This window comes from Esox lucius, chromosome 7 (genome assembly GCF_011004845.1).
Source record: "Esox lucius isolate fEsoLuc1 chromosome 7, fEsoLuc1.pri, whole genome shotgun sequence".
Classification (NCBI taxonomy): domain Eukaryota; kingdom Metazoa; phylum Chordata; class Actinopteri; order Esociformes; family Esocidae; genus Esox; species Esox lucius.
This window is the reverse complement of record NC_047575.1, coordinates 1,595,424-1,608,196: the sequence shown is the minus strand read 5'-3', so window position 1 is coordinate 1,608,196 and position 12,773 is coordinate 1,595,424. Positions and strand designations below refer to the sequence as shown.

Sequence of the window (12,773 nt, the reverse complement as noted above, 5' to 3'; positions counted from 1 at the left end):
CTTAGTTTAAAAAAAAATGTTGACTGCTACCAGTGTCTTGAATTATAAATATATTGATAAAGCGCTTAACTAAATGGCGTCATTGTTTCAAAAGGGTAGCTTTAACAGTGCAAATGGCATAACCATTTTATTGCTAAAATATCAATGATACTGATGCCATAGCTACTGATTCAAATTAACCCAGTGTTAAACTAAAATACATAATACATGGGCCTAGGGCAGGGGAGAGTGAACAGGATTATCTTTTATTTAGTTGATCATAAATGATTTGCGGGCCTGAAAAGGGCAGTAATTAAAACATTTATACAGTAGGTCCATTATAATGTCTAATTAATTTCAATACACATTCAGATGTATAGGAGTATGCTGGTGAGTTATTTTTTTACTTCCCTTCAAAATTGTATCTCCTATGCGGGTCATAGTCTCCCCCCCCCCCATCAAAGTTAAAGAACTGGACAAATAGTAAACTCAAAATTATGCATTTGGTGGTTTCTTAACCTACCTTCAGTAGAAAAACTGACTCTTTTAGAAAATAAAAAAGAATAGCCACACTCTAGATGCTCCAAAACTAAAAGTATTACCAACGTTTACACAGATGAGCTGTTTTCATCAGGGTTTACTACCAGCTGACAGAAACTTTTGGACCAAACTGTAGAATATGAAATGGCACTAAATTAGCAATATATGTTTTTGATTGATCTTTGTTGTTGTCGATTTAAGGCATTAAATAAAGTTGCATTGATCAGTTAAGTGTTTATTCTTTGTATTTTTGCCCAACATAAGTGTTTTATACAGTTTCAGACAGTGAATAGTGAAATGTTTACAATTACAATGAAATATCAACATTTGACGATTTATGACCTGCACTCCTTTAGTCTCGCTATAATTCCAGTATCTGAATTTAAATTTGCTATGTTGAATTCATGTCTCTTTCTTTCTTGCTCTTTCTCTCTCATCCATCTACCAGGGGAGGTCAACCACCAACTATAAGTGAGCCTTGGTCAGGATACAACGATGTAGGTTTCACTGCAGCTTATTGTTCCTTATTACACATGCATGACTTTTAGGACGTGTAACATTTAGTGTGTCATTTTGCATGGTTTTACTACTAATGTGCTACTAGTGTTCTTGCTGAAGGAAATCTTTCTGCTGCACAGTTCATTATGGACACCCCTCTCCAGGGAGAATTTGATGCCAGCCAGTATTGCGTGCCTGCCCCCCAGCCCTCCATCTCCACCCGGGACACTTGCTCCTCACCTACCTCCAGTGTACCAACCACCTCAGACTACCCTGGGACCCATGGCTTCCAGCTACGCTTCCTTCAGTCCAGCACAGCCAAGTCTGTCACATGCACGGTGAGTCACACACTCATGCACCAGCCCTGCAAAGGATCTAGCTTTGCAGGAACAAGTGCATGTTATTCGGTTTCTTTTTCCCATCCACTTTTGATTTCTTTGGTTTGTTCTATAGATTTCTTTCCCCCCAAGGTTTTCACTCTCAATGTCACACTTTCTTTGAAAAACAGCAACATTTGATGTTCTCAGTAAAGGCAAGCCTAGTTTAGCCAGCTTGCAATTAAAAGCAATACATGTTATTGCCCTTATTGGATTCAAACCTGGGTCTCCCACGTGAATGGCTGTGTCTTTAACCACTACACTATGATGCTATATGTTTGCCCAGTGTCGGTATAGCATCTCGACATAAGATAATTTTGTCACGCATTAACATCACACCACGTTTGAAACATTTCTTATTATGTTTACCTCCACCACAAACAGCATGTATGAACTGTATGGCTTTTCCCACTGGCTGTTTTAACAGCTTATTAGCCAGTAATAGTCTATTATCTAACTTACTACTTGGAATAGTAAAATATTAGATTGGAAAATATAAGATTTGAGCAATTGCTAATGTGACTGAATATGAACTTAAAACAGCCAAAGCAATTTCATGGCACAAAATGTTGTGAAAGTTATTGTATCAATGTCAGTCAGTATAGGTGACGATAACTGACTTTTTTTGTCAAGTGAAAAGACGAGAGAATCGCGGAAACCCCTACACTTTTACTGCCCAAGGGTTTCTATCTAGCCAATATTACCCCAAAAATCATGTACAGACGCATACTTCGAAAAACCACCAGAAATAGTCGCAATATAAACTGTTTTATTTTACGTAACTACTGAAGGTTGTAGCCAGTGAAGTTTTTGTCTATCCTGATTTAAATAGCATGCACGGATATGTACTTTTAAAATCCACCAGAAATGGTCACAATATAACCCTGAACAGTTTGATTTTAGGCTTACTATAACGCAGCTACTGAAGGTTGTAGCCAGCAAAGTTTTTATCTATCCGGAACAAATCCTAATGCATAATTTGTTTTGACTGTAACTAGATTCAAACGCGGGACCTATTGGTCGCAGGTCCGTGTCTCTAACCACTAAGCTATTTAACAAGGGGTGGGCAGTCAGTCACTCACTCAGTAAGAGACATTCGGTCTTCTTGGCCGGCTCTGCTTACACGGTCCGGCAATAAACAGAAGTTACATTTCCTTATACATAAGTTAGTACAGCCCCACCTTTACATGGCTACAATTAGAATCAGATGGACCAAAAGAGGTGCAAATTATTTGAAAATCATTAGGAAATAACTTGTGGTAACAAGGCATTCAATAAAGATTAGAAACTTGGTCTGATGTTGTCTTGAGCATATGGATGTGTTAACAGTGTTTCTCAACCTTGCTCATGGGCGCCCCCCTGCCCTGCATGTTTTAGACCTCTCCCTGCAGCGTTGAGAAACACTGTGTTAACACATCATGCCAAGATCAAAAGATATATCCAAGGCCCTCAGAAAAAATATTCTTGATGCCCATGAGGTTACAAAGTCATTTCCAAGCCATTCGAAGTAATCATCCACTGTCCAATGGATCAACTACAAATGGATTAAAAAAAAAATTCTAACCACAAATACAATTGTTTCTGCATTTCACTGGTAGAAACGAGTTATCTATATTTTCTGGTGGTTGTAAATCAAATACTAAAATCCTGTAGTCCTACTGATCATCAGTAGAAGCCAATGTTTTATTATCTAAAAAAGAACAGATAACTAGTGAGAACCCAATTATCTGTCAAAATCCAAGTTTTGAAAACCCCACCTTTGTAAATGTGAACATAGGTTGACAAGGAAGTAGGCTCCTGTCAAGCTATAATCTATACAAAGCCACAAAAAATATGTCAACCTGACTATCATTAATGTAGACTTTGTCTAAAAGGTTTCTCATGCAAATGTAATCTTCCCTGTTTTTCATTAATAGGCAAGCAGAATTATCTAGTCATAAACACATTCAATAAGCATCCATTGAATGGGCAGAATAAATTACCTTGGCCACTACGGAAAGCCAAATTGGATCCAGTCCTCCTTTGTTGAGTGCAGTGTAGCAGAAGACTTGCCTTACTATATCATAGCAGGGATGGATCAAATTATTCACTTGTGATTGCTGAAATGTATTACTAGATTTTACCCAAATCTTTGAAAAACTATGCCAAGCAGCAAGTGTCATTGTGGCAATTTTATCTTGATGATTTGTGAAATGAGAATCACGATATGGCAGGCCAAGTGAGTCACAATCATTAGCGCAAGACGCCGTAAGACCACATTTTGGCAGACATCATGTTTATGGAAACATGCTTTGGCAGACAACATGACACATGATGTTATGGAAACACGCTTTGGCAAAAGACAAGTCAGGTGATGTTATCGAAGCACACATGTTTGAATGGGCCATCTCCATATTTGTGAAAATATACTAATTTCATTAATCTTATCAATGAATCTTATCAGTCTTTTTCCCACAAATGAACTTGTATATTTGAATCACAGACAACAGTGAATTCAGTTTTGAGCTACTGACTGATTGTTATTGTATTACATTGTAAAATATATAAAAAATATTTGTTCTACGAAACTCAAAAAGAATGAAATGATCCGGTTTCCCATTATTTTTAAATCCATAATCACTGGTTCTATTGGGTTGAAATGATTATACCATGTGGAAACACACTGAAAGACAAAACAAATTATTTTATGTTTTACAATAAATCAATGCTTTCCTTGTTTGCTGTGTAACTATGAAATCCTACTCCTTATACTTTCTAACAGTGCTTTTTTAAAATATTGGTAATTGTTGTTAAAACCCTAGATATGTCGCTGACAGTGGAGGAAATGAGGGTTATGAGGATAAAAGTGTGATAATGGATACATTTTTAGAGGTGTCCTTCGGCAAAGACTACTTTTTTTTTTATATTGCCTAGGTATAGTAAGCTTTGTGGACACTTACCAGCATTTATACTTTTTTATGTCATTTCACTTTACTATTGCAGGTGGAGAATAGTCATCCATGGAGGCATTGATGTCAAGAGTTAACTATAGGGGTGTAATGATTTAAATTCTAGTTCGAAAATCAAAAATGATTAGGTTCGATTTCAAACTGTGAAATTTAAAGAGTTTGCGATTCTGTTATTAAGTGACCGCACATCTTTGATTGTGGCCAGCTGTTACCACCTCCACAATATCCATGCAACTGATAGTGGATGGTTCAAGTAAAGGAGTTGGCTTTTTTATTAAAAAGTCCAGATTGCACAGATGTTAATGCAATGATGCAAAGCACAAGTAGATTTCTTTAATAGTCTTATTAGGTATACTGTTAATTAGCCTAACATCTGCGGAATAATTCATGTTAATTAACCATAAAAAGTATCTCTTTTACTGTTCAAGCTAAAGATACCAAACCAAGATTTTTCACATTTTGACTATCCCATCAAACAAGCTAGCAAGAACCCCACATTTACTTTTGTAAATGTATTCTCTCACTTTTTGTGTTTGTATATTGTCTGTGATTACAGTAACTTGACAAATATCTGTGAGGGCATGTCTTGACTTGCCCCTGAGCAGGGTGGGTGGAGGGGTTTCAGTGCTGGCTGTATGAGGGAAGGAGCAGTCAATTATCACAGAATATTTTAACCTGGACATCCGTAATCTGGACCTTATTTTCAGAGTGATGTTGAAAAGTGTTTGTGTTGTAGAATGCTGTGCTGGTAGTACAGCTTTTAGTTTCAGTAGAGTTTATAAGGATCAACAGAAGTCTGCTTTATAGAGCAGGTAAGAGAATAATATATTGGCCCAACTTTGACACATTTTGTCTGTCCAAAGTAATTCTGTGACCAAAGTAATGTGTTTACCATTTAATTGGCGTCATATCTGTCAGCAAACTGTCATAACCCAAGGTTCTTATTTAGAACTATTGACCATGTTGTTAATCCAGCACTTGTCAGGGCCATGCTCTCAACTGCTGCAGACTGTGAAAAGTTCTTACCCTTTTTTAAATCAGAATATTGCTAATATTAGATCTATGATTAACCACACTGTGCTCTGCATTGAAGTTCTTTACCCCATTTAAACTTACATTCACCTAAAGGATTATTAGGAACACCTGTTCAATTTCTCATTAATGCAATTATCTAATCAACCAATCACATGGCAGTTGCTTCAATGCATTTAGGGGTGTGGTCCTGGTCAAGACAATCTCATGAACTCCAAACTGAATGTCAGAATGGGAAAGAATGGGCAATTTTGAGCGTGGCATGGTTGTTGGTGCCAGACGGGCCGGTCTGAGTATTTCACAATCTGCTCAGTTACTGGGATTTTCACGCACAATCATTTCTAGGGTTTACAAAGAATGGTGTGGAACGGGAAAAACATCCAGTATGCGGCAGTCCTGTGGGCGAAAATGCCTTGTTGATGCTAGAGGTCAGAGGAGAATGGGCCGACTGATTCAAGCTGATAGAAGAGCAACTTTGACTGAAATAACCACTTGTTACAACCGAGGTATGCAGCAAAGCATTTGTGAAGCCACAACACGCACAACCTTGAGGCAGATGGGCTACAACAGCAGAAGACCCCCCCCCCCCCCCCAGGGTACCACTCATCTCCACTACAAATAAGAAAAAAAGGCTACAATTTGCATGAGCTCACCAAAATTGGACAGTTGAATACTGGAAGAATGTTGCCTGGTCTGATGAGCCTCGATTTCTGTTGAGACATTCAGATGGTGGAGTCAGAAATTGGCGTAAACAGAATGAGAACATGGATCCATCATGCCTTGTTACCACTGTGCAGGCTGGTGCTGGTGGTATAATGGTGTGGGGGATGTTTTCTTGGCACACTTTAGGCCCCTTAGTGCCAATTGGGCATAGTTTAAATGCCACGGCCTACCTTAACATTGTTTCTGACCATGCCCATCCCTTTATGACCACCATGTACCCATCCTCTGATGGCTACTTCCAGCAGGATAATGCACCATGTCACAAAGCTCGAATCATTTCAAATTGGTTTCTTGAACATGACAATGAGTTCACTGTACTGAAATGGCCCCCACAGTCACCAGATCTTAACCCAATAGAGCATCTTTGGGATGTGGTGGAACGGGAGCTTCGTGCCCTGGATGTGCGTCCCACAAATCTCCATCAACTGCAAGATGCTATCCTATCAATATGGGCCAACATTTCTAAAGAATGCTTTCAGCACCTTGTTGAATCAATGCCACATAGAATTAAGGCAGTTCTGAAGGCGAAAGGGGGTCAAACACAGTATTAGTATGGTATTCCTAATAATATTTTAGGTGAGTGTATTTAACTGATTTAAAGGTCTAGAAGACCTTTTAGATATCACATCTAATTTAAAACCCTGCTTTTGCCCTCTAGACATTATACCACCCAGAGTGCTTAAAGAAATGATTGGAACAGTAGGCCCTGAACTACTCTCATTATAAACCGTTATCTTCACACAGGTTGTGTCCCTGACTTTTTTAAGTCCGCATGTTCAGCCTCTACTTAAAAATCATAATCTTGATACCTCTGTTTTCAGTAACAACAGCCCAATTTCCAAGCTGCCCTTCTCATCCAAAAATCTTCAGAAAGTTGTAGCAAAGCAATTTTTACAGGTGTTTCATCCTGGGGCCAATCCTGTTTTCTGTATATGCTTCCATTAAGTGGTATACACCGATCAGCCATAACATTATGACCACCTGCCTAATATTGTGTAGGTCTCCCTTTTGTTGCTAAAACAGCCCTGTGACCCATTGAGGCATAGACTCAAGTAGATTTCTGAAGGTGTGCTGTGGTACCTGACACCAAGATGTTAGCAGCAGATCCTTCAAGTCCTGTAATTTGCCAGGTGGGGCCTCCATTGATCAGACCTGTTTGTACTGCACATCACACTGATGCTCCATTGGATTAAGATCTGGGGAATTTAGAGGCCAAGTCATCACCCTGAACTCGTTGTCTTCCTCAAACCATTCCTGAACCATTTTTGCTTTGTGGCAGGGCACATTATCCTGCTGAAAGAGGCCAATGCCATCAGGGAATACCGTTGCCATTAAAGGGTGCACATAAGGGTTTGCAACAATGCTCAGGTAGTTGGTACGTGTCAAAGTAACATCCACATGAATGTCAGTACCCAAGTTTCCCAGCAGAACTTTGCCCAAAGCATCACACTGCCTCCACTGGCTTGACTTCTTCCCATAGTGCATCCTGGTGCCATGTGTTTTCCAGGTAAGCGACACACACACACACACACACACACACACACACACACTGACCATCCACGTGATGTAAAAGAAAACCTTATTCTTGAAGACCAGGCCACCTTCTTCCATTGTTCCATGGTCCTGTTCTGATGCTTACGTGCCCATTGTAGGCGCTTTCGGCAGTGGACAGGGGTCTTTGGTTACGCAGCCCCATACACAACAAACTGCAATGCACTGTGTGTTCTGACACCTTTTTATCAGTACCAGCATTTACTTTTTCAGCAATTTGAGCTACAGTAGCTTGTCTGTTCGATCGAAACACATGGGCCATCCTTCGCTCCCCACATGCATCAATGATGTTGCCGGTGTTGCCGGTTCACCGGTTTTCCTGCCTTGGACCACTTTTGATAGGTCCTAACACATGCCCATTTTTCCTGCTTCTAACACATCAACTTTGAGGACAGAATGTTCACTTGCTGCGTGAAATCCCACCCACTGACAGGTGCCCGTAATGTTACGGGTGATCAGCATGAAATTTATTTTCATTGTTTTTACAGTGAGGGAAAAAAGTATTTGATCCCCTGCTGATTTTGTACGTTTGCCCACTGACAAAGAAATTATCAGTCTATAATTTTAATGGTAGGTTTATTTGAACAGTGAGACTGAAAAAAACATGTCAAAAATGTTATAAATTGATTTGCATTTTAATGAGAGAAATAAGTATTCGACCCCTCTGCAAAACATGACTTAGTACTTGGTGGCAAAACCCTTGTTGGCAATCACAGAAGTCAGACGTTTCTTGTAGTTGACCACCAGGTTTGCACTTCAGGAGGGATTTTTTCCCACTCTTTGCAGATCTTCTCCAAGTCATTAAGGTTTGAGACTGAGGTTTGGCAACTCAAACCTTGAGTTCCCTCCATAGATGTTCTATGGGACCCTTTGGGGAATAATCGCACCAACTGTTGTCACCTCACCAAGCTGCTTGGCGATGGTCTTGTAGCCCATTCCAGCCTTGTGTAGGTCTACAATCTTGTCCCTGACATCCTTGGACAGCTCTTTGGTCTTGGCCGTGGTGGAGAGTGTGGAATTTTATTGATTGATTGATTGCTTCAGTGGACAGGAGTCTTTTATACAGGTAACAAACTCAGAGTAGGAGCACTCCCTCTAAGAGTGTGCTCCTAATCTCAGCTTGTTACCTGTATAAAAGACACCTGGAAGCCAGAAATCTTTCTGATTGAGAGGGGATCAAATACTTATTTCACTCATTAAAATGCAAATCAATTTATAACATTTTTGACATGTTTTTATTGATTTTTTTGTTATTCTGCCTCTCACTGTTCAAATTAACCTACCATTAAAATTATAGACTGAATTACTTTGCCAGTGGGCAAATGTACAAAATCAGCAGGGGATCAAATACTTTTTTTCCCTCACTGTAGATGATACGCAGTTCTATTTGTCGGTTAAGCCAAATTACTTGAGCAAGTTGTTAATTATTGGGCCCCAAACTATTTGGGACGAAGTTCATTTGGCTCTAGGATCGCTAGCAAAAAATATTGTGCCTTTGGCCAGATATCTGGGAGTTTTCTTTGATCCAGACTTAGTTTGAATATAACACAAAAAAACTGGTGCAATCCTGGTTTACCAACTTAGAAACATTGCCAAATCAAGATCTGTTTTATCTTTTGAGGACACTGAGAAAATGATACATGCTTTCATTTAATCTCACCTAGACTACTGTAATGCTTTGTTTACATGCCTCAACAATACGTCCCTAGGTAAAATCCAAGTTGTGCAGAATACAGCTGCCCAGACTTCTTACAAGGACTTAATCAAGGTCTCATATAACTCCAGTGTTAGCAGCTCTACATTGATTACCAGTGAATTTGAGTATATTTAAAAATTCTACTTATCACTACGTGGTCTGGCACCTGATTACATTAGTGACATGCTCAACCCATACTGCACTGTTAAGCCTCTCAGATCAGCTGAAAAAGGACTTCTGGCTGTCCCCGAGTCTAGACTGAAAACTAAAGAGAACTGGGCCTTTACTGTATGGGCCCCTAGACTCTGGAACAGCCTTGTTAGAAATCTGCGATTTCGTATAGTGGTCAAATAATGTAGAACCCGTATCAAATCGAGGGAGAAGTTCGCTCACGTTAATTGGAAAATTGCAACACAGATGTCATTCGGTGAACATTCCCTTATCTTCTCACTGTAATGTTGGTTGCCAGATAGCCTATACATTAAGGGTGTTTTTACATAGCAAAGATCAGGTTTCCTAACCCTAACCCCCCATGCCAAATGTTCTCATTATCTAGGCACATTCACTGCCAATGAAACATACATTCATATTGTAATTGTTAATGCTCAGATTCAACAGCCTACTACAGAATGTCAGAGTTGTGCATTCTTTTAAATCTTACCTATATTTTTTTCTGCTATACAAATACAGTTATTATTATCATCATCTCTTCCACAGAGATTATAAAAGTGAAAATTTGTTTTTATCAAAGTTTGGCTAAAAGAACAACATCTGTTTTTTTTTGCAGTACTCTTCATGTCTGAACAAGTTGTTCTGCCAGTTGGCTAAGACTTGCCCCATCCAGATGGTGGTGGACCACCCGCCTCCCCCGGGGGCAGTGGTACGAGCCCTGGCCATCTATAAGAAGCTGAGTGACGTGGCCGACGTAGTTAGACGCTGCCCTCACCACCAGAGCACTAGCGAAAACAATGAAGGTATCTGAAACAGCGGGAAGACTGCTTGTCCATGGTTGAAGCAAAACCCAAACTGATTGGGACCCCCAGAATCAGAGTTGTTTACCCTTGACCCCAGCACTGAACAGTATTTCCACTGTCATAGGTCCTGCTCCACGAGGTCACCTGATCAGGGTTGAGGGCAACCAGCGGGCAGAGTACATTGAGGACCGAAGCACTCAGAGACAAAGCGTAGTGGTCCCTTATGAGCCGCCTCAGGTAGGTCCTCTGTGTCTCTGTCCTGTGTAGCTAATTTCTGAAGAGAAGAAGCGTGGCTCTTGCAATGCCGGTGTTCTGGGTTTTATTCACACAGGGAAGAAAATGCAATGAAAAGGTATGTTACTTTCAGTTGCTCTGGATGTGAGCACCTGCTAAGTGATGTGAAATGTCTCTGCTTCTACTTTGTGTTAAATGCCAAATTAAAGGAAACTCTTGAATACATGAGGAATAAGAAATGTTTTGTTAGCATTCATACTCCTAATTTTACGTGATTTAATGTGCTGCTAGTAGTAGACCTACAGTGCATCTGGAAAGTATTCAGACCCCTTAACCTTTTCCATATTATAGCCTTATTCTTTTAATTTTTTTTCTCCACACCCCTTAAGGTAATTGGTGTGCATTTGGTTAAAAAAACAAACAGAAATATCACATTTCAATAAGTATTCCGACACAGGTCCACCAGACCCAAAATTCCAAGATCTGACCTGGGACCTGAGCAGGTCTGGGTCCAACATTTTAGCTTTTTTTCCCCGATCTGGGTCGGTTCTGACGTAATGATGACAGTTCTCAAGTATGTGCAATAATATTGTATTCACCAATTGGCCTGATTAGTCCATCCATTATGTAGTAAATAAAAATAACGCATTTTTGATGGGCAAGGCCCAAAAAAGAAAGCTAGATGAAAACGAGTACACTGTTTTGCTTCATTATATTATTACATATTTTCCCTCTTATTAGGACAGAGCTATTTAAAGCTGAAGTATGTAAGTTTTTTGTATTAACACATTGCTATTCTGTTAATCTGGATCGTGGATGAATTCCTACCATATAAGATGGTCGTAGGCCCGCATCTGAAAAACCTCTGTATACGGTGTCTGGAAAAAAGTGGTCGGCTCTCGCAGTGCCGGGAAATGTTATCTTGCACACAGGAAGTGATGTGTTTGACGTGTCAAACAAAGAGCTGAGGCTGGACAAAATAAGGACATGGCTACTCTCATTTTGTGGATCAAGCAGCGAGAGATATTAGGCAATTTTATTACAAAAATGGAAGAATGTAATGGTACCTAGGAAAATACGGTTAGCAACTCTGGTAAAAGAGAGGCAGATAGACGCTGTTCGGAGTGAACATGGATGCAGCTACCTATAAATGATGGATGGAACTCTTCATGGAGCAAAATGCATTAAACTTGCTGATGTGGTAATTCTTCTGTTAAATAAGTAAGTAAAGTTAGCTAAAACGCTAGCTACCTAGCTAGCCTTACACTTTTATTAGTAATTGCCCAATTGGTGTTAATGTGGCTAGCTAAACAGACAGAGCAGAGCTGGCTCAATTTGTATTGGGAGAAATGTTCTGAATTGTTGTGTTATAGAAAAATCTGATTTTGCTTAAAACAATTATTTACTTTATTGTGCATTTTTTATGCATATTTTCTTATGAACAATGAAATAATTCACCTTCTGTGCTAGCATTCCAATACGTTTTTGACACCCATTTTTCTATTTATCATTGAATCAGACCAAACAACCCTGTGGAACAGTTCTCCCATTCAAAAAGCACTCCCGAAAAGCACTAGGGCTACATTGAGTAAAAGTATTTTTTTCACCATTTTATACTAATAATAATGCTTATAAAGCTGTTGAAAACACGTATCCTTTCTTTGTCTGTGCACTGCGTTAGCGTGCTCTGTTAGCATGCTACGTTAGCTTGCTGATTGTGTTTGCCTCTATGTTCTAGTCACTGAGCACTATCAGGAAAAAAAATTCATTATGTCCCACTCCCCAACCTTTTTATTTACTAGAATACATAAGTTACCTTCCCCTGATTAGGTAAAATAAAATATTTTGCATAGCAACATCCTTCGATTGTGCATTTGATACTGCCAAGCAACAGTCCATCCATTGGTCAGGTGCACTAGGGGTAGGTTGCATTTAGACTGGATGACGACAACCAGGAAATGCCCCACATAAACACAACACATACGGCTCTTTTCAGCGGAATCTCAGGAAAACAACAAAGAATCGATTCTCGCTATCATAAACTGTTATGAAGATATTTCATTTTTATGACAGATGACATCATTTTCTGGACTGATCTGTCCTCCCTGGCACCCAAATGTTAACCATTCCACTTGATTTGAGTTTAAGTAGTTCCCATCTGTGTCCACCACATACAGTGGAGAGAACAAGTATTTGATACACTGCCGATTTGCAGGTTTTC

At 39.6% G+C, this 12,773-nt stretch overlaps 1 protein-coding gene across 2 annotated transcripts in view; it reads left to right on the top strand.

The window, feature by feature from the left end:
* The window catches only part of tp53 (tumor protein p53), a 28,823-nt gene that overhangs the window by 911 nt on the left and 15,139 nt on the right, over window positions 1–12,773 (top strand). For both annotated transcript variants that reach the window (XM_010867925.5, XM_010867924.5), the window contains exons 3-6: window positions 968–1,016; window positions 1,158–1,355; window positions 10,132–10,318; window positions 10,443–10,555. In XM_010867925.5, the coding sequence (XP_010866227.1) occupies window positions 968–1,016; window positions 1,158–1,355; window positions 10,132–10,318; window positions 10,443–10,555 (547 nt within the window). The remainder of the gene's footprint in view (window positions 1–967; window positions 1,017–1,157; window positions 1,356–10,131; window positions 10,319–10,442; window positions 10,556–12,773) is intronic.